The sequence below is a fragment of the Eurosta solidaginis genome, chromosome 2, assembly GCF_040869045.1.
Source record: "Eurosta solidaginis isolate ZX-2024a chromosome 2, ASM4086904v1, whole genome shotgun sequence".
NCBI lineage: Eukaryota > Metazoa > Arthropoda > Insecta > Diptera > Tephritidae > Eurosta > Eurosta solidaginis.
Window position 1 is genome coordinate 163,831,173 of NC_090320.1, and position 22,341 is coordinate 163,853,513.

The 22,341-nt window shown below is 37.6% G+C and overlaps 1 protein-coding gene and 1 pseudogene across 1 annotated transcript; both read right to left on the reverse strand.

Moving 5' to 3' along the window:
• Positions 1 to 5,372: 5,372 nt before the first annotated feature.
• Positions 5,373 to 18,902, reverse strand: LOC137241743 (LETM1 domain-containing protein 1-like; annotated as a pseudogene).
• LOC137240305 (small integral membrane protein 12-like) lies at positions 6,536 to 6,799 on the reverse strand. The gene has a single exon (XM_067766365.1). It carries the CDS (start codon positions 6,797 to 6,799, stop codon positions 6,536 to 6,538), a length of 264 nt encoding a protein of 87 aa, XP_067622466.1.
• Positions 18,903 to 22,341: the final 3,439 nt, after the last annotated feature.

The following is a 22,341-nucleotide window of genomic DNA, read 5'->3' on the forward strand; positions in this document are numbered from 1 at the left end:
TCAAAACTCATTTCAAAAGGATCGCATCGGATCATAAATTTACTCTCTAGGTGTTTAGCACCCTCCTGTGTAGGTTTGAATCCTGTCTCAACTCCCGACCCCTAAGCCCATCTTCAAATGACCCGTCCAACCTGGAGCCACTTACCCCCGGACACTTCCTAGTCGGGGTCCATCTACTAGCGCCACCCGAGATTGACGTTAGCGATAATCGCGCATCACTCGTCAAATGATTGGAAAAACTTAAGGCGCTGCATCAAACCTTCTGCAAACGATGGAAAACTGAGTATCTCACCGAGTTGCAGAAACGCGTTAAGTGGAAGCATCCACAATCGAATCTCAAAACAGGGGGACTTAGTCGTAATTAAAGAGGACAATCTGCCTCCCAACGAATGGAGACTAGGTCGGATAGCCAACCTTCACTCTGTCCCCGATAACCGAGTTCGAGTCGTCGAACTGAATACGGCAAGGGGACAAACCACCAGACCAATCACGAAATTGATCCTACTACCACCCTCCAGTGATGGTGAGGGAGACTTGTAACTCCAACCCGTTATAACAACCCGCCTAACATCGCCCTCGTCCCCCGACCGAGGCCAATAAATATTCCTAACGCAGACCCACTATCTGCCACAGAATATCAGCCTAGGCTGTACTACTAATATCATTCAATCTTAATGCGTTAAAGCCCAACAAACACTTCTTTAATGTTTTTGGAAATAACTTCAAGTTTATAAAAGAAACGAAGTGAAAACGTTTTCAATATTAAAAATAATTTTAATCTTCTTCAATAATCATACATTTTTTAAGCTTCGAACCAACGTGTCATTTCGACTGTTTTACGTTTTCCTTCAAACGTTTTGTAAACGAAACAGCAGCGTTTATAAGCTTCATATCTATTTCCGCACATTAGAGATATACGCCGCCGATAAACGCCGTCGCCGCCAATTTTAGTCGTTTTTCTCACGCCGCCGCCGAATGACAAAAATATCGGCGCGGCGGCGCCGTCCGGCTCGTTACTATATTTTCTACTCGTTTAAGACTGTTTAGGCCATTTATTGTTCATGTCGAGAATTTGTCAGTTATGGTCGAAAGTGGTATCAACGGATGCGCGTCACTGCCAGCTATAAGAAACTAATTGCCAAATTTAACTATTTCTAACTGTTCAAAAGTTATTTTAAACAAGTAAGGAAGTCTAAGTCCGGGTGAAACCGAAACATACCCAGCTGTACACTTGAAATGTTGTTGTTGTTTGTTTTGTGTGCTTAATAGTGTTACAAGGCTGCGCAATAATACATATACATATGGTTCTATACTAAACAAATTTTCGTTTAAAAGAAGCAAAAAAGATACAGAAGCTAACACCAATGACCTTGAGCGTGTAATAATGCAGTTTTCCTTCAGATATGGGAATTTCCCTACTGTTTATTGTGAAATAAAGATATAACAGAACAATAAACATAAACACACAAGTGCCATTGTACTAAAAAGCGTTATTACAAAAAAAGGGCAGAGTTATTAACGATATTTTCCTATTTTTACTAGAAATAGCTTATTCCTGCATCTGCGCACTTTTACAAAAATTTTTATATAAAAGAAAGCGATTTAACCGATTTAGTCCATTTTTACTGAAAATATTTCCTGTTAAAAGGCATACATATTCACCAAATTTTTTTAGACAAGAAAGGGGCGGTGCCACACCCATTTCAAAAAATTTTAGTGTTTTCCAATTTAATGTTATAATTCAATTTAGAAAATAAAATTCTATTGATACAAAGCTCTTTTCGCTAAGATATAGCTTATGGCTTTCGTCTACGACCCTTTTAAAAATCTTTTATATAAAAGTAGGCGTGGTCCTTAACCGATTTCGTTAATTTTTCTTCAAAGCATTCCTTATAGTAAAGGCAACCTCTCTGCCGAACTTTGTTACGATAGGTTTAACGATTTTTGATTTATGATTAATAATATTTGTAAAATTGATTTTATCACAAATGCGCGGTGCCACGCTCATTTTAAAAAATTTTTCAAATTTTTATCAAGAGTCTAAATATCAGTGCACACGTCAGATTTCAACATTCTAGGTGTATTATTTACTAAATAATCAGGTTTTTTGTGTTTCCCAAAATGTTTTATATATAAAAAGTGGGCGTGGTTATCATCCGATTACGGCCATTTTCAATACCCATCTATTCTAGGTTCAGATAAGCTCGCGTACCAAATTTGGAGAAGTTATCTGAATATTTACTCAAGTTATCGTGTTAACGGACAGACGGACGAACGGACATGGCTCAATCAAATTTTTTTTCGATACTGACGATTTTGATACATGGAAGTCTATATCTATCTCGATGCCTTTATACCTGTACAACCAACCGTTATCCAATCAAAGCTATAATACCCTGTGCACAAGTACAGCTGGGTATAAAAACAGGCGTTTTCGATGTCAGCTTAACACGGATTTTGCATCACCCAATTCACCAAGTTATTAAAACAAAATACTAAAAGAAAAGTTATATAATAAATTTATAATGTTACTTTGCATATTTTTTTCAAAAAATTAATAATGAACAATGAATCCAAATAAAATAACCCAAGGCGAGCATGTTTTCAAATTGTCCCCAAGTTGTTAAAAAAAGCAAATTACCCAAAAAAGTGCGCACGAGCACTCAAAGTGGTGTAGCAAAAGCTTTCCCAAGACGTAGTCGACAGTCGAACTAGTCTGAAAACTGAAGCTACGCGTTCATCCATAATTAGCTCTTATATCATAAGGCCGGAAAACAGCAGTTAACATCTTTCAACATTAAATCGGTCGACTATCATTCTAAAATATCGTTTTGAATTAACGAAGACTATCGAAATCAATGCTGTGAACACAAACGTCTGCAAACTTTGGTCTACATTTTAAAAATTGTATCCAGGGTTCTTGTAAAATTTTAATTATGTAGATGCGCCGAAGATTATCTGATTTTCACCCATTACGCAATGACATCCACTTAGGCTGCTTATGATTTCGAGGGCGGCATCTTTGGCCGAATCCTAACGTTTCAAGGTGTTTCTCTGGTGTAGCTCGGCAGCATAGCGCGACAAAAGCATAGGTTGGAAAGTCTTCGATGCTACACCTAGAGGTTCTAGGAAAGTAACGTCGACGAAGGTATGACTTCGAAGTCGCAGTCCTATAGCTTCTGTGCTGCATAGGGTGTAAGGGTCAAGAGGAGTGGTAGCGACTGGTGGTCGGGATTGCTACTGTTCGCACATCGGGAATTGTAGCTCTTAAAAACAGCCGAAACAACTGGAGGCGCCCTGTGCCACGAGAGCCATGAGTATTAATAGACTATTAAAAGCAACTGTAAGTCGCCTTTGTGCGTGATCGCCAAGGAGCCATAAATGATTTAAAGAAATTGTGTTCGCGACCATTATTAGGAGTTAACCACAGGTGAAACTACGCTTTGCACGAGATATACAGACAAAAGTGTGACTATTTTATGTATCTCTATTTCTTTCCAGCAGACGCAGCAGTACCAATTCCAAAGACCTCTCTGGAGTAAGCGAGGAGCTCCTCCTGAAAATTTTTGAACGGTCTGCGAGATCTTGAGGTAAAAACCCCGGATCTTTCCGAAATGGCCAACATGTTGATTTTGTTAAATACATACAAACAAAACTTTTCTTAATATTATTTTTTTAAATAGAAAAATCAAGCTTATAGTAAGAACACCGGCGTACGCCGGCGCGCTGCCCACGCCGCCGCCGCCGGTATATAATAGAGCCTACGCCGCCGCCGCCGATAAAGTGATCGACGTAAACTTCTACCGCACATATGTAAATACAAATATATATGACTATCTACATATATGACTATGCGAACATATACGGCTTCACAGCCGGCAAATTTCAAGTAGACATCATACCCCAAAATTATTAAAACGTTCAGATTTAAAGGTATTTTCGGTTCAAAAGTTAATTTATTGTCGAAAAAGAAATGAATCTTAAATGTGATTATGCTTAAATAATCATTTCTGATTCATATCTTATACAAAATAAGATCATCAAAGAGAAGTAAAATTTCAACAAGTAGAATGGCCATTATTCAGTCAACCAATATAAGGCGAAAAGAGTCAAAAGGCTGAATGAAAAAATGATTAAAATTGTTGATCACCTAAAGTAATAATATTTGAATCAAATATGATTCCAAAAGATGATTGAAAAACTATACTTAGGTTTTGATCATCAAAGTATTCATAAGGTTCATTGGTTATCTCTTTGTTCATTATTAATCAGAAAAAGTAACCAAATTGCATCGAGAGGTAGAGAAATTCATAAAGGTTTACTGATGGTTTGGTTGGCGTAAACGCGGATTGAAGAAAAAAAAGAGAGGGAACACCCACGGGTTTCAATCTAAAAATGTATTGCAGTTAAAACCCATACAATTATACAAGCCCTTTTTTGAAATCCTTTCATACAACCTAAGTACTCACTTCAAAACTAAAAATAATATAAAATACAATAACAAACGTGCATATTAGCTCACCTCTTACCACATGGACCGTGCCAAGGTGCCATTATGGTGGGGGCTGTCATATTGCCCACTGGGATTGTATATGCCAGATATGAAACGGCAATGCTGGTATTGTCTTCACACATTAGGGCTGCATCTCTGTCAATGGCTATCTCGTGCCAACGTGCGGTGTATGTACTTCGCTACCTAAATTTTGGGCAAAATACAATTTTTAAGATTCCAGAATACAATGCTAATAAATTAAACAACTTATCTCTTACCTTCAGGAGCCCACTGGCTATTACGATGCTCATCCAAATATTGTAATATTGCTAGACGTGACTCGGTGGAGAATAAACAATCAGCTGCCAGACATTTGAATAGACAAAAATAGAAGACACCATTTGGATAATGGATGTTCTGTTTTCTTGTTTTTTAGTATCTTCAACAAGTTGCATGTTAATAGTTTGATTAAGCTTAGTGCAGGAAGAAGAGGCATCTTTATCAGCACGCTCTGTGTATTTGCGTATAGTTTCAACGGAGAGATGTTTTAATTTTAAAATCGGTTCACGTATTAATTTCGTTTGTTGTTGCTTTTGCTGCATGTCGATATTTCCTTTAGATGCAGTTGGCGACGCGGCCGTGGATGAAGTGGCTGAACAAGTATGTGTTTTTGAAGACAACAACAACGACGATAATTCTGATGACGTCGAAGTGGATGAAGATGATGAAATTCTGCGCATGCGTTTAAAGTTACGGCTTTTGATTCAGCTTCACACAGCATTGTGGTGCTTGTTTTCGCATCTGTCACCGCAACATTTTGTCTTAAAACATCCAATATTTTATCACCGTAAGGTAATATAGTTTTTAAGATCATACCTTTTTAATCTGTTTGCGTACCAGCCTCCGTTGTGTTGTGCGCAGGTTCTGCATGTTCCTGTGATTTGGCTGTAGTACCATTTGGAGCAGTCGTTGTTTTGTTCAACGTTGCTTCGCTTTTAAATTAACTTATTTGAAATTAAGGTGATTTAGTTATCATTCACTACCTACTTACCATCATAAATTTATTCCAATTATTCGGGTGCTTGTATTCTGATAGAACTGGTAGATACAGCAACATACTTACGTATATGTTGAGCGCAGTAGATTCGAATCCAATTTCGAAGCCTTGATATTATTTCGTCATTGCGAGGGTTAACCGGATTTAAAACACGAATATAACAGGATGGTCGTACACCTTCCGGGTGCATATTATGAGCAGGTCCCTCTCGTACAATAGCCAAATCCATAGGATACACCAAAAATGTGTGTTCCGATAAATGGAAACGTGTAAATAAGAAAGTCGGAACCCCATGCAGCTGTCACAAGGTATTAATATGATTTCTATTAGGGGATAGCAAATCACATGGTGAACCTGCCAAATGTCCTTGAATTTCAGCAATGAGTCAACAGTGGAATGAAAATCACGACCCAACACGGCCACAATTTCTTTAAGTTTGGAATGATTTCCAGGCTTCTTGACAGTTTTAAGCGTTGATTGTAATATTCTGAAAACTGATTTTTGTAGTTTAAGTAAGACGCTTTCCATTAACCATTTATTGTTCTTGTAGGTATACATGAGCATGTGACCTGTTTGTACCAATGATTAACTGGAATTTTGGTATAAAATCATTTCTTTTCCAGGCTTAAGTTGTTTTTTATTGAGAGCATGGTTACATTGAAGGCAACATAATTTATTTTTATCCATGCTCAATTTTCTAAAGATTAATCACAAAATCTTTTTATTATTCCACAAGAAAAAAATTTATACACATTCAGACTTTCATTTGTACATAATTCGGGTTACTGCCTTACGCGTGTATCTACCTTTTATGAGTGATTTATTGCAAATCTCGGGGACGTGCCTACAGCTTATACCAACACATTTCTCCTCTTAGTATAGTCTTACATAACTCATTATACATATAAAGTTGACGCATTATTTCAGAACCAATACAAAGTCTAATGGTCATAATTTCTTCTTCGAATCTATGATATTGCAATTTTTTATGATTTCGGCTCTAATGATGGTGGCATATTTCTTTCTAAAACGCCAACATTAAAATACAGATTTGCTCGCTGCGCTGGATCCGTTTGTGCTTCCGCGGCTAAACGTTCAGCCCGAAGTTCTTTTATAGATCTACTGTATGGTGTGTACTTGTCCGAGACTAAACTTTCCAAATTGTAACCGATGAAACCAACAACTGCAGCAACTGGCAATGTTATGTAAACAGCATTGCGGCGTAATATTTCCATAAGGATCGGCCACATTTTTAGTTTTTTATAATTTCACAGTATTTTTTTGTTTGTTATTGCGTTTCATACAAATACGAATCAAAATGCAATTTTCTTGCAGACGTGCAATGCTAGCAGCAATGTTTTGGGAGACGCTTGCATAGTGCAACTTGTTGAAACTCGGTGGGCTCCCGTATCGCCGGAAAATGCGAACAAAGACATTGTTGGGGAAACGCGAAAATTAAAGGCATAACGACATAGCCGACTATAGGCACAGCGGCTCCAATTAAAGCTGGTACTACTTTCATAATATCTCGAGGCATTTGCACATAGAGTTCATGTCATGATGTATTGACTTTCGCTGTGTGCGGACGTGTTTCCGCAGTGTCGTGGGGTGCGCGCTTTGTTAATATGTTTTATTTGAACACTATAGCCAATACGTTCTTTTCTATACGTAAATAATTTTTGTCCAACTTGCAAAGGCAAAGTCGATAGAGTGGATGTGACTAAAGTCGCGTGTGCGGATTGTGGAAATTTTTATCATGCCTCTTGCGCCAAAATTACTGCTGCTGATTTGGACTATATGAAGTGCAACAACATTAAGCATCGATGTGAATCATGCTCAGTTTTGCGCAGAAAGTCCATACATCAACAGCCATTGTCAGCTTCTTTATCTGTTGCTGCCATGGATGCATCTGCTCCGACCGGAATGAAGACTGCCTCACAAACATCAAACAAATTAATGTCATCGGCGCCTTCTAAACAAAAGCAGAACATGCAAATCGTACAAAAATAACAAACGCAAAAGATATGTGGAAATAGCAGCGCAAATACTCCCAAAACTTCTAACAACAACAATAACAACACCAACGCAAGTGGTTCCCTCCTCCCTCAGCAAGTGCAAGTGCATAATAATAATGATACCGGCACGAAAGAAATAACTTTGCAGTTGTTGTACGACGAGATCATTAGTTTAAAGAAACAAAATACTGATTTTCTCATCATTGTGAAGGAGCTCAAAGAGGAAAACTCTAAACTGTGTGATAAAGTATGCAAGCTTGAAAGTGCATGGAACTGGAGAGAGCAACAACTACTAAGCAGCGCTTTCGACATTGTTGGTTGTTGGTGTGCCGCAGTTAGCAAGTGAGAATGTCAGTGAATGCACAAAAAATATTTTAAGCTCTGCGTGGGTATAACTGTGACGACAGAAGATTTAAGCAGATGTTATGTTAAAAAACTAAAGCAGAGAAATGAATCTTCTCATTTGGGTAATGTGCTGCGTGCTCACTTTGCTTCTATTGAGATGAAGAGAAAAGTGATGTCAAGTAAACGAAAGGCAAAGTGAAAATTAACCACTGAGCTTTTTGGTGCTGTAAACAAACACAATATTTACATAATAGATAGTCTCACTAACTTCAATAGAGCTTTGTTTACAGCGGCAAAAAAAAAAAAACAAAAAAGCAAAAAGTTATAAGTATCTATAGTTGAAAAACGGAAAAATCATAATAAAAAAAGTTGATAATGGCGAGGCTGTTGCTTTAAGAACTTTTGACGATTTGTCAAAAGCAACTTAAATTCACATAATTATGTATCATCAAAATTAATGGTATTTTTAAATTTCCTAAATAATGACAGCCATGCCATAAACACGCCTATTAATGATTTAAATTTATTGGGTAGTACTAGTGACAATTTTGTTGTTATTCACCAAAATATACGCAGTCTTCGGCAAAATTTTGATCTTTTGGTCTGTCATTTTGAATTGTGTAAATACAAACCAGATTTAATTTTTGTTTCTGAAATATGGATATACTCTCATGAAATACGAGAATTTACCATACCTGGCTACACTTTTTTTGTTAACTCTAATGACCAATATTCTGTAGGTGGTGTTGGAGTTTTTGTTCGAAATATTTATGAGTGTGAATATGTTGAGTATAACATTACAAGCGCAGATATTTTAAAGATCTTATTAATCATATCTGACAAAGTTTTTAATTTCATGTGTGTCTATAGATTACATTCGGTTTCTGCACAGACATTTTTGGAAGAGTTTTCAACTCTTCTTTGTAGCGAGAATTCAGGCAATTTCATTATTTTAGGTGACTTTAATTTGGATATCCTCAGACTGAGTGATACAACTGATAACTACCTAACGCTTATGGATAATCATGGTTTAACATCATTCTTAAATGTATCTACTCGTAGTGTTTCTGGAAGCTGCATCGACCATGTTTTTGGTCACAGCACCTGTAGCACTTTTAATAATATTTCCGGCATAAACCTTGATTTCAAAATTACAGATCATACCATGACTGGTATAGTAATAAACATTGCATGCAAAAAAGCGTAAATAGAAGTAATGCGAGTTCAAAATTTACCAAGATTAATTTCGGTTTGCTTAATCAAAGCCTACGGTTTGAGTCCTGGGGCAAAGTTTTTGCTGAGGACGACGTATACAATGCATACCACATTTTTATACTCAGTTGAGCAGAGCTCACAGAGTATATTAACTTTGATTGGATAACGGTTGGTTGTACAGGTATAAAGGAATCGAGATAGATATAGACTTCCATATATCAAAATCATCAGTATCGAAAAACATTTGATTGAGCCATGTCCGTCCGTCCGTCCGTTAACACGATAACTTGAGTAAATTTTGAGGTATCTTGATGAAATTTGGTATGTAGGTTCCTGAGCACTCATCACAGATCTCTATTTAAAATGAACGATATCGGACTGTAACCACGCCCACTTTTATGATATCGAAATTTTCGAAAAATCGAAAAAGTGCGATAATTGATTACCAAAGACGGATAAAGCGATGAAACTTGGTAGGTGAGTTGAACTTATGATGCAGAATAGAAAATTTGTAAAATTGTGGACAATGGGCGTGGCACCGCCCACTTTTAAAAGAAGGTAATTTAGAAGTTTTGCAAGCTGTAATTTGCCAGTCGTTAAAGATATCATGATGAAATTTGGCACCAACGTTACTGCCATTTCTATATGTATGCTTAATAAAAATTAGCCAAATCGGAGAACGACCACGCACACTTTAAAAAAAAAATTTTAAGTCAAATTTAAAAAAAAAAGTTAATATCTTTACAGTATATAAGTAAATTATGTCAACATTCAACTCCAGTAATGATATGGTGCAAAAAAATACAAAAATTAAAGAAATTTTCAAAATGGGCGTTGCTCCGCCCTTTTTTATTTAATTTGTCTAGGATACTTTTAATGCCATAAGTCGAACAAAAAATTACCATCCTTGTGAAATTTGGTAGGGGCTTAGAATCTAGGACGATAACGGGTTTCTGTGAAAAAGGGCGAAATTGGTTTGAAACCACGCCCAGTTTGCATACACAGTCGACCGTCTGTCCTTCCGCTCGGCCGTTAACACGATAACTTGAGCAAAAATCGATATATATTTACTAAGCAACAACAAAGGCTAAAATATCTTCTGAAATGTAAGGACTTTGGAATTGTACCACCACATTTAAAGGGCAAGACCACAAAAATTATGCACGGGTTTGCACTGGAAAAAACAAAAAATGAAATGCGAAAAATTGAAAACCACTTTTTGAACAAAATTCTCTGTCTGGAAATCAAAGAGACAAACATGAAAATTAATATAGAAAATCGAGCCATTAGGAAGCTTCAACAACAGTTGCACGACACTTTAGAGATAAAGGAATACAATTCTGTAGTAGAAACGCAAAAACAATTCATGCTACGCACAAAAAGCGTTATAGAAAAGAATCATGATAAAAAACTGCAAAATTCGATCAAGGAAAACTTTGAGAAATTCGACCTAAAGCACAATACCGACCGGTTTATGAATAACACCAGAATAGACATCCCTCCTATGTGCCAATGGTTACTATCCATGGGTAATAAATTCGCCCTTCCCATATCTAGAAAAACGTTCTCACCCCTGCACATTATAGCGGACGTCGAACAAAGTATACAAACCATAACCGATGAGAGAGAAAAAGATATGGTGAGATGTAAATTCGCAACAAGGGTAAACACGTTTAAAAATAAACTAAGAAATAGCCAAAAAGATAAATTTATTTTGCAAGTGTACGAAGAAACAAAACGGGTCATATACCAACACAAAGATGATATTGTGATTACGAATGCAGACAAAGGGAACAGAACCGTAATGATGTATAAAGCAGAGTATAAGAAGAAAATGGAAGACCTCTTGAACGACAAAGGCACATACAAAACCATAAGAAATGATCCCACCCAATATTTGTTGAGAAAAACAATAGAATTGTCAATGACATGTACAAGACCCACAATATTGATGCAAAACTGAAGCAGTATTTAACATGCTCGGCTGCCACAGCCCCACGACTTTATGGCTTACCGAAAGTGCACAAGGAGAACACACCACTTCGCCCAATTTCATCCTCGATTAATGTTCCCTGCTCGAAACTATCCAAATTCGTGGGAAAAATTTTAAAAAACATTATTTCCGAAAAATTCAATATTAAAAATTCAGTTCAATTAAAAGAAAAAATAAAAGCTGTAACCATTGACGAGGAGGAAATACTTATATCCCTAGACGTCGTATCATTATTTACGAATATCCCCATCCATCTAGGGATCAGCACAATTATGAAACAATGGTCGAATCTAAAAAGTCATACTAAAATTACTAAAACCCAATTCCTCAATATACTAGAGTTCTGCCTGAGAGAAAACAACTACTTTGTATACGACAATAAATATTACCAGCAAGTTTATGGGGTGCCGATGGGAAATCCTCTATCACCAACAATAGCAGATATAGTCCTCGACAAAATTATTGACGACCGCATCATTGAGCTAAAATCTAAAGACATAAATATAAAATACATAACGAAATATGTAGATGATATTTTCGCTATTGTTAGGGCAAAAGACGTAGACGAAATTCTAAAAACTTTCAACGAGCAATACAAAAAATTAAAATTTACACTAGAAAAAGAAAAACATCACAAATTAGCTTTTCTGGACTTGGAAATCCACAACATCGGGAACAAAGTAAAAACGGATTGGTACAAAAAAGCCGTGGCATCATCTAGAATGATCAATTACCAATCAAACCACCCATGGAATCAAAAAAAGAAATACAGTAATCAACTTTATTAACAAAGTTTACTCCTTGAGTGACCAGGAGTTCATGGAGGAGAACAAGAAAACGATTCATATCATACTTGAAAAAAATGGATATCCAAATAAAATAATACACGGTCTAATACGCACGGCGAGAAACAAAACTAAACAAAAAACGAGCAACAATACGACAACACCAAATGAAGAAAACAATAGAAAAATATACACAGGCGTCACATACATACCAAAACTAACTGACAACAATACATTACATAAAATGATTAAAGCCAACAACATAAGCTATGCACACAAACCAAATCACACAATCCAAAACATATACAACGTAATCTACGAAATACCATGTGGGGGAGGAAAAGAGGGGGAATTTTGCGGGAAGGTATACATAGGACAAACAAAAAGATCGGTCAACACGAGAATAAATGAACACAGGTTAGACGCAAAAAACAACAAAAACACCACAGCTTTAGCGCAGCACCTGACGGACTGCAAGCATACAGCTGATTTCGATAATGTAAAGATTTTGGACGTGGAAAACAGAATAAGAAGAAGGTTGACGTTAGAAGGGCTGCGCATACAACAAAATATATCGAAAGTTGTAAATTATCGAGAAGATGTAGACAGGATAAATTGCGCGTATGCAAGCGCCATCACATTAAATGTTTAGCTTTTGAGAGGAAATGATGTACCAGTGTTTTTATATTGTGTGGTTATTATCTACTGATGTAATGATATTATATTTAAATCTCATGCAAAATTTGTGCATTAAGTAGCAAAAAGATGTAAGTCCAATATGTTCAAAACTGTGTATCGTCTTATGACTAAGCTAATTTTCAACAATTTATATGTTTTTCGTTTTTGTGTAATAAATAGAAATCCCTGAGGAAGACGCAATACAGCGTCGAAACGCGTAGGATGAAGAAGTAAACATTTGTTTTATTTTAAAGGAAAGCCGGCCAGAAAGCTCCAAAAAAGTACTATTTTACTAAACTCAGTTCACGTAATTATCTGTATTGGTATAAAAAATGGCCGAAATCCGCCTATGACCACGCCCGCTTTTTCGATATCGAAAATTACGAAAAATGAAAAAAATGCCATAATTCTATCCAAATACGAAAAAAGGGATGAAACATGGTAATTAGATTGGTTTATTGACGCAAAATATAACTTTAGAAAAAAACTTTGTAAATGGGTGTGGCCCTTCCATATTAAGTAAAATAAAATGCAAAATTTCTGCAAGGCGAAATCAAAAGCCCTTGGAATCTTGGCAGGAATACTGTTCGTGGTATTACATATATAATTAAATTAGCCGTACCCGGCAGATGATGGTCTGGGTCACCCTGGTCCACATTTTGGTCGATATTTCGAAAACGCTTTCACATATACAACTACCACCATTCCCTTTTAAAACCCTCATTAATACCTAATCCATACCATATCGTACAAACACATTATAGAGTCACCCCTTGTCCACCTTTATGGCGATATCTCGAAAAGGCGTCCACCTATAGAACTAAGGCCCACTCCCTTTTAAAATACCCATTAACACCTTTCGTTTGAAATTCATATTGTACAAACGCATTATAGAGTCACCCCTGGTCCACCTTTATGGCGATATCTCGAAAAAGCGCCCACCTATAGAACTAAGGCCCACTCCCTTTTAAAATACTCATCAACACCTTTCATTTGATACCCATATCGTACAAACAAATTCTAGAGTCACCCCTGGTACACCTTTATGGCGATATTTCGAAAAGGCGTCCACCTATAGAATTAAGGCCCACTCTCTTTAAAATACTGATTATCAGCTTTCGTTTGATACCGATATTGTACCAACGCATTCTAGAGTCACCCCTGGTTCACCTTTATGGCGATATATCGAAAAGGCGTCCACCAATAGAACTAAGGCCCGCTCCCTTTTAAAATACTCATTAAAACCTTTTGTTTGATACCCATATTGTACAAACGAATTCTAGAGTCACCCCTGGTCCACTTTTATGGCGATATCTCGAAAAGAAGTCCACATATAGAAATAAGGCCCACTCCCTTTTAAAATACTTATTAACACCTTTCATTTGATACCCATATCGTACAAACAAATTCTAGAGTCCCCCCTGGTCCACCTTTATGGCGATATCTCGAAAAGGCGTCCACCTATAGAACTAAGACCTACGCCCTTTTAAAATACTCATTATCACCTTTCATTTGATACCCATATCGTACAAACAAATTCTAGAGTCAGCCCTGGTCCCCCTTTATGGCGATATCACTAAATGGCGTCCACCTATAGAACCATGGCCCTCTTAAAATACTCTTTAATACCATCCATTTGATACACATGTCATACAAACACATTCCAGGGTTACCCTAGGTTCATTTTCCTACATGGTGATTTTCCCTTACTTTGTCTCCATAGCTCTCAACTGAGTATGTAATGTTCGGTTACACCCGAACTTAGCCTTCCTTACTTGTTTTAAATACTTGTATAAGCCACATTCAGGCTGCAAGCTTCTCTGTCACTTCACCTAGATCTGATATAAAGTTAAAACCTTGGATCACCAAGCAGTTGGTAAAAAAGATTCGCCTTAAAAACAAGCTTGGAAGAAAGAGCACTAAAAATCCTTCGAATACAAGGCTTCGTAGTCGACATAGAGATCTTTGTAGAAGGTTAAGAAAAGAAATACGATTGGAACGCGGCAGTTTCTATCGAAACGAATTCAGGTCGTTGTATGGAAACCCAAAAAAGGAATGGAATTTTATAAACATGCTTTTAAATCGGAGTCCTATATCAATTGACTCATCAATTGTTTTATGCAATAGTGGCCTAAATATTTCTGATCCCACGACTGTAGCAAGCCTTTTTAATAGTCACTTTTCAACAATCGGGCAAACTCGTACAACTGCTTATACATACTGTAACGAATTTATTGCAAATCCTCTTATTTGCAACCTTCTGCTAGTTCGAATCACTAAACTGTTGAATAAATAACTCCAATATTGAATAATGGAAAAATGGCCTTTATTAAAGTACTTCACAATAACACTTATACTTTGCAACTTGCTGGCTTAATAACCAAACTGACTGATTTTTTAACAAAAGCGTGTACTCTGGAACTCTTGCTACTGATTTAAAATGTGTTGTCATTCCTTTATTTAAAAAGGGAAACAAAAAAGATATAAACAATTACCGACCAATCTCTTTACTTTCTTCTTTTTCCAAAATTTTTGAAAAGCTTGTTAAAAGTAGAATTCTTTCTTTTCTTAATAACACACATTTTTTCAGCTCGATGCAATACGGATTTAGATCTGGACTCTCAAGAGAAGATGCCCTGCTGAGCTTTTGTTCCATTATTTATGGCGAGTTAGACAAAAAGCAGAACTGTGCTGGCCTGTTTGTTGATATAACGAAAGCATTTGATATGGTTGATCACCAAATACTGTTAGATAAATTGTATTGCGTAGGCTTTCGTGGCTTTATGTACAATTGGCTGAAATCATACTTATCAGGAAGACTGCAGAAAGTAAAGGTTGGCAATTGTTTAAGCAATCCTGTGACAACTACGTTAGGAGTACCCCAAGGGCCTGTTCTAGGTCCAATACTGTTCCTTGTTTATTTGAATTTTTTATTTTATTTGCCGTTACATGGAAAGGTTACCGCTTTTGCAGACGACCTTGCTATAGCCTATAGTTCATCGAACTATCTGGATTTGGTAGCTGGAGTCAACTTCGATGTTCATTTGTTGGGACTGTGGTTTGCTAAACATAAACTGATCGTCAGCAAGAAAACTCAACTGATATATTCCAATTTACATCCAAGAACCTCACCTGATATTGCCATTAAATTCCACGCCACTGACTGCAGACGTTTCGCTCTGGCACATCGTTAATTCATGAAGAAAATTGTAGCGATAAGTGTTTCCCAATTGAAAGAGGTGATATTTTCCAATATTCCCAATTTCCCGCTTGAAGGCATACATGCGATCTACTGTGCGCTATTTTTATAAATAAAAAAAAATAAATGTAAGGCGCGATAACCTCCGAAGAGATCTAAGGCCGAACTTCTCTTCCAATTTGTGTCGTGCTGCTCTTGAGTTTCCCTACGAATTGGCCGGACGGGACCTACATGTTTTATGCCGACTCCGAACGGCATCTGCAAGGCAGATGAGTTTTCACTGAGAGCTTTTCATGGCAGAAATACACCCGGAGCGCTTGCCAAGCACTGCCGAGGGACGACCCCGCTTAAAAAAATGTTCTTCTAATTGAAAAACCTTATTTCTAAAATTTTGATGTTGCTTTGCCCGGGGTGCGAACCCAGGGCATACGGTGTGATAGGCGGAGCACGCTACCATCACACCACGGTGGCGCTATTTTTGTAGTCTAAGGAATATATGTTCAAACGCAACGCTTAAGACGCTTTATTACGCTTTGGTTCACTCTAAGCTTCAATATTGCATATGCTGCTGGGGTGGTGCGTCTTACAGTAAAATCCAGCAACTTCTTACTATTCAAAAATGTGTCATACGGAACATATGTAATGTGAACCGTTTCCACCAAAGCATGGAGTTGTTTAGAGAGCTGAAAATTTTCCAGTAAAACACATGTACTATTACATAACTTTAAAAATATTCTTTATTCGTTGTGAGTACTTACACAGCCTAGTCACAGATAATTATAATTTGAAGCAAAACTCACTCGGACTTGTTGTTGTTCCTACATCTCGTACTACACATTATAATAACTTTTTTACTATCGTATCGTGTAAAGCTTTCAATACTCTACCTGTCATTAGAAATATGCGTAAAATTTAAAAAAAAATATCAAATCATTTTTATTTGAGCAGTCATACGACGACATCAAAATTTTGCTGAACCCTGCCACTTAGTAATTTAAAATCAACATTTTTATTTTCTATTGTTTACACATTTTATTTTGCATTTGGTACTTTAACTTCCACTTAGGTTATAACTTATTAACTATCTTCACCCCACACCCATTTGTATATATTCATTAATTTATTTTGAGATGACATTCAAAACTAAAGTTTTAGATGACTTTACAGAATGCCTTACTTTTCTTTCAATTTCGATGTATTAATTTAAGTGTCAATTTTATATATGTAAACATGTATAAAATATTGTGATTTGAAAGAAAATAAATAAATCTAATCTAATCTAAATCTAATATTTAGGGATAAAGCGTTTAGCCCCCAACAATGCGTAGAACTTTAAAGGAAGTTTCCAGGTCATTATTATTTCACCAACAAAGGTACGATACACCTTCATGGCCGATGGTTTTTTTTCTCCTTTAATTTTTCATAGTTTGTGGTGTAATCAAAGAAATGCCTAATAGTTCTCGACATTTCCACGCGACAATCCTTGTGTAGGAAATTTTTTGTCGTCCTTTGCTGTAGGTGGCCATTTAGACCAACTTGGTACATTAATGGATTCTTTAGTTTTTCGTGTGACTATTCATTTGTTTTATTCGGCGAGTTCCTGCTAAGTGTGTTATTTAATATCTTGGTCTAATATATTTCTGCATGCAATGCGCTTCCAGCAAAATGTCATCAGAAACCTCATTATTAGTAATCAGCTGAAATGAAACAAAAAAATAAGAAATTAGAAAATTTATAAATTTATAAAAACGGAACGATACTGGCATACTTACCCAACACACGTTTTTCTTCGTAATGAAAATTCATTCAAAAATGTCTGTATACTCATTTCCATGAATGAATGATATTTTGAATGAACGAAACAAGGTTGCCACTCATGGTTCAACTATATAGTTGGCTCATCTGTGCAATAACAAAATATGTCGGTTCAAATTGTCAAAATCTGTGTATTGGTGTTGGTGGGAATGGTATGGAATGGAAACATAAAACTTAGCAGTTTTTGTATGTGTAAGAAAATGTTGCCAGTGTGTTGGTTTCATTTTGAGTTTGCCATCTCCTTTTGACAATCCCATCGGCCATGCAATGGAATAAATAAAATCAGCTGATGATATGAGCCAACCATATAATTGAACCATGGTTGCCGATCGATGACATTTGCTCTTTTCGGTTCTTACGCAGTAACATGCCAACCTAATAAAACCCCACTGCGTTTTTTTAGCGCACGCAAACAACCGGCGTTTTTGACAGAAAATGACTTGCGTGAGTTTATATTAGGTTGGCATGTAAACTCATTACTCGCGATCCAAAGGGGATCACAACTCGGATCCCTTTGATCCAACACACCCGAGTGTTAGCACGCGAACAAAAATCAGAATACATATATATAAACGCGAAAATATAGACCGAAATGAAAAGGCGCGCTCTGGTTTGTTATCAAAAAAAAAGTGAAAAAATAAACAAAGTTGTTTTCCTTAAATCACTTTCCATTATTATTTTCATTAGGAAAAGTTTAGCTTTCTTCTAAACTCAAACATAGCTTTAGACTGTTTCTTAAACTATAAAGAAATAACTTTCGAATTATATAAGACCAATTTCCAAGCCTTTTCAAGTTTTTATTAACTTAAAATTAACTGTAGAAAAGCTAATTGGAGATTACAATACAATTTTTAAGATTAATAACATAATTAAAGGAAAGTTCCGAAATTTTTATGAAATAGTAAGTTTAACAAAAACTTTATGAAAAAAACCCACAAAAAAAATTGAAAATTTCCAGAAGTAATTATCAGAGTTCAGGTCGCTTCAGAACTCAAACGTGAATTTCCTCAAACACTTCGCGACATGACCATAAAGCTGGAGACATTGGTGCTTTATCGGTAACCGTAACGGTAACCTTTTAACAGCTGATTCGACCAACCTTATGAGAATCAATGCAATCGATTATTGGTGCCGCTAAAGTCGTAACCGTATCGTAGCCAACCAATTTGGTTTTGGTTTACCGTCGTAACGATAAACAGCTGATTACGGTAGGGATACGGATACAGCGATACGACATACGGCACCAATGACTCCAGCTTTAGGTATAGTTGCGCTGCCCAAATGGGCAGCACCGCACAGCTGTCTCATTCAAATACGTGGAAGAGATAACAGCTGACAGTTTCACAAATTACCAAATTCGATAATGTGTGCTATCCCCGCCAGGGTTGTGTTGAAATCAACAAACACACCACAATTTGTGATTCTCACCCCAAAATTGCCAAAATCAACACAAATAGAGTTCCAGGTAGGCGAGTGAGGAACACTTTTACGCCTGTAGCACATTTCTTTTTAACGACGTCGCTTAAACGATAGTCTTATTAACCAGCTCTGAATCACAAAGAGCATTGAAAATACACGGGTAACCCGTGATACCATATTTTACACAAATGATAGCGCAGATAAACGCTGATTGCCTGCATTAGGAAAGGAAACAAATGGGAAAAATAAGATTGTCTTAGTTTATGTTCGGTAATTTTATTTTCACTGTTTTTGATTGTTTTCAAAATCAAAATTCTCATGCCGATGAAAAGATTCAACAAAATCGAATATACCTTCAAGCGTACTACCTAAATAAAAGCTTATAAATGTATAATAGTGGTTTCAACCACCAACAACATATCATTACCTCTGCAGGATGAATCAGTGAGACTATTCATTCCAAGAAGCCCTTTATTCCGAGTACGCCAACCCTCAATCTCAGCCAATTAAGCTCCTAGTATCCGCTCATACGCCACCCAACAACAAAAATTAGGAACGCCAACAAAAGACAAATAAATAACAAATTCCCGTTCCAGAATGACGGGTTTCTCGGTCAAACGCAACAAAACAGAACAACGCGTATATAAATTCACTGTCTCTTGCCGCTTATGCAAGAAAAATCACGGCATACGATTATGCCCGATCTACAGGGGAATGTCGGCAGAAGAACGCCTTCGGACCGTTCTAATACACCGCCATTGCCCTAACTGTCTTTCGCCCTTCCATCGATTGGAAATATGTCCAAGCAGCGACCGTTGTCGCCGCTGCCAAGAACCACATCATACTTCGCTGCATATGGAAGAGGAGCAAGCGCGGACACGAACTATACAATGCGAAGAGCGCGACGATGAAGCGAGCGCCGACGAGGTGCTCTCCATACACATCACCGAGGATACACGATCATGGGTCCAACAGGTATCAGATGAAGAAAAGGAAATGGAAGAGTTCGCTAGAAGTACAGCAGCCTTAACCATCGCTCCAACGACCAGCGGAGAAGCACGATGCTTCCGACCACTGCTTCAACATGAGAAGCGGAACGCAATCCCGGACCAGGTACAAAAGAAACACGGGGATGGTGCGGAGATACGTCCTTTCCGCCCATCGTACCGCAATGCCAGTGGGCGCCGGGGCGGCGCGGGGCCGCAACCGTTCCGCTCGACCCGACGCTCCACTGACAGAGCGGCCTCGTATCCGCCACGTAAAGAAGGTACCACCACCACTATAGTTCCACGTCAGGCGATCTCTACCAGTTTCAGAACAGGACGATTGCGGGAAACCCACGTAGCGATGACGATCACCCGATCCTTCATAGCTATCGCTCCTACAGCAATCGTACGAATAGAGGCAGGGGCGCATTCACTAGGTGCGCGCACTGCTTGATCCCTGCGTTCCGACGTCCGTGATTGACGCGTATTTATCCCATGACATCCAACTTGATCGACTCAACACGGCAAGACACACCAAGTGTACTTTGGTGTTGCGCGGAAAGTACGGAGTTACGGACAGAATCACGACCCAGGCTACCGTGGTAGCACAACATGCGCACCTGAACCCAACCGCGACGATTGATTCCTCGGTCGCCGCACCATTCCAATTCATGAAACTCGCCGACCCGACGTTTTATCGATCCGGTCCTACTGACCCTCGGTGCCGACGTCTACGCCAACATTATGGTCAGTGGCACAACCCCGGCAATGGTCAATGGGCTCCTCATGCAGCCGACAGTCTTCGGATTGGTAATTTCAGGAGCGCTCCAGCAATAACGTTCTGGCATCGCGCTCACAACTACATCTAGGTTTATATACTATAGAATTTTTATGCCAATCACAAAAATCTACATCTAATTAACAAGGTGCATTAGAACCAAGCAACCCCACGTACATGAACACTAACTTCTCTTTCATTCACAGGTCAGCGAGGCTTCATTATTGAACGCAAGGATGTCCACAGGAGATCATATCATAACTTTAATTTATTTAATTTATCATGCCTTGGGACGGTTGCGGGTGTACTCACCGGCTTTTCAAGTTGCTCGCCGCAAGGGGGCCGGCATGTTAAGGCCACCAGCCTAAATATTTACGACCACCCTAACGCAGGTTTTTAATAGGGTCATTATGTACCGGTACCGGCACACCCCTGCCGAGCGCTAACCTCAAAGGGGAAAAACTCGACGTAAGTTAGCTATCGGCAGGTGGTGTGGACTTTCTTTGTCCTACGCTCTTTCACGTCTTTTACGAAAGCTGAAAAGCCCGCAACTATCCCACAGGTGAGTAAGATAAAACCAACACTTTTTTTCTAATTAATGATTTTCTAATTTTGATACGTGTAATCAATAATTTTGCATTGTATTTAAACTTGAATTGATACATGTAATCAATAATTTTGCATTGTATTTAAACTTGAATTTGATACGTGTAAACGATAATTTTGCATTGTATTTAAACGTGAATTCGCGATTTGGTAATTGAAATAATGTATCCCATTTTAATATACACAACAACTAGTTGTGCTGCATTTATACAGTGAATAAATATTGTTACCTACTAGTTACTAATTCTCTTCATTATTTGCGTGCGATCGCGCCCCACGACCCGGGTGCCACATTCTCCCGCAAACACCTTCTGTAATAGTTAGCGAACGCGACGAAACGTCGTACCGCGTCTTTATCAGTTGGTTTTGTATACTTTTTTATAGAATTTATTTTCGAATCATCTGGCAACAAACCTTTTGCGGAACATTTGTGATCTAAAGATTACTTCTGGTCGTAAAAAGGTGCATTTATTTGGATTTAGTTTAAGATTGAAGGATCTACATGTATTCAAAACTTTAGTTAGATTTTTGATATGGTGTGCTTCACTACAACCAATTACGATTATATAGTCGACGTATAAGAATGGTACATTGGGCGGTATACCCGAAAAAGCAATGGTCATCATTCCTGTGAACGAATTATGTGCTATATTCAAACCGAATGGAAGAACTTTCCATCTAAATGGGCCTCGGTCAATGCTGAAAGAAGTTATGTCGCGTGAGTCAGGATGCAATGGAATTTGATGAAATCCCGAAAAAAGATCTAATGTGGAAAAATACTTTGCCCTGTCAATATTGTCTAAAATATCGTCAACTCTCGCGAGAGGAAATTTATCAGCAATGAGTTTTTTTGTTAACTCTGCCAAAATCTCCGCACATACGATACGCTTTTTGGCCATTAGTATCTTTCTTTGGGACTAAAATCAAAGGACTATTGTAATTAGAGTATCTAGGTTCA

Excerpts from the sequence above, each read along its gene's own strand:
- LOC137240305 (XM_067766365.1), bottom strand. The coding sequence starts at position 6,799 with ATGTGGCCGATCCTTATGGAAATATTACGCCGCAATGCTGTTTACATA.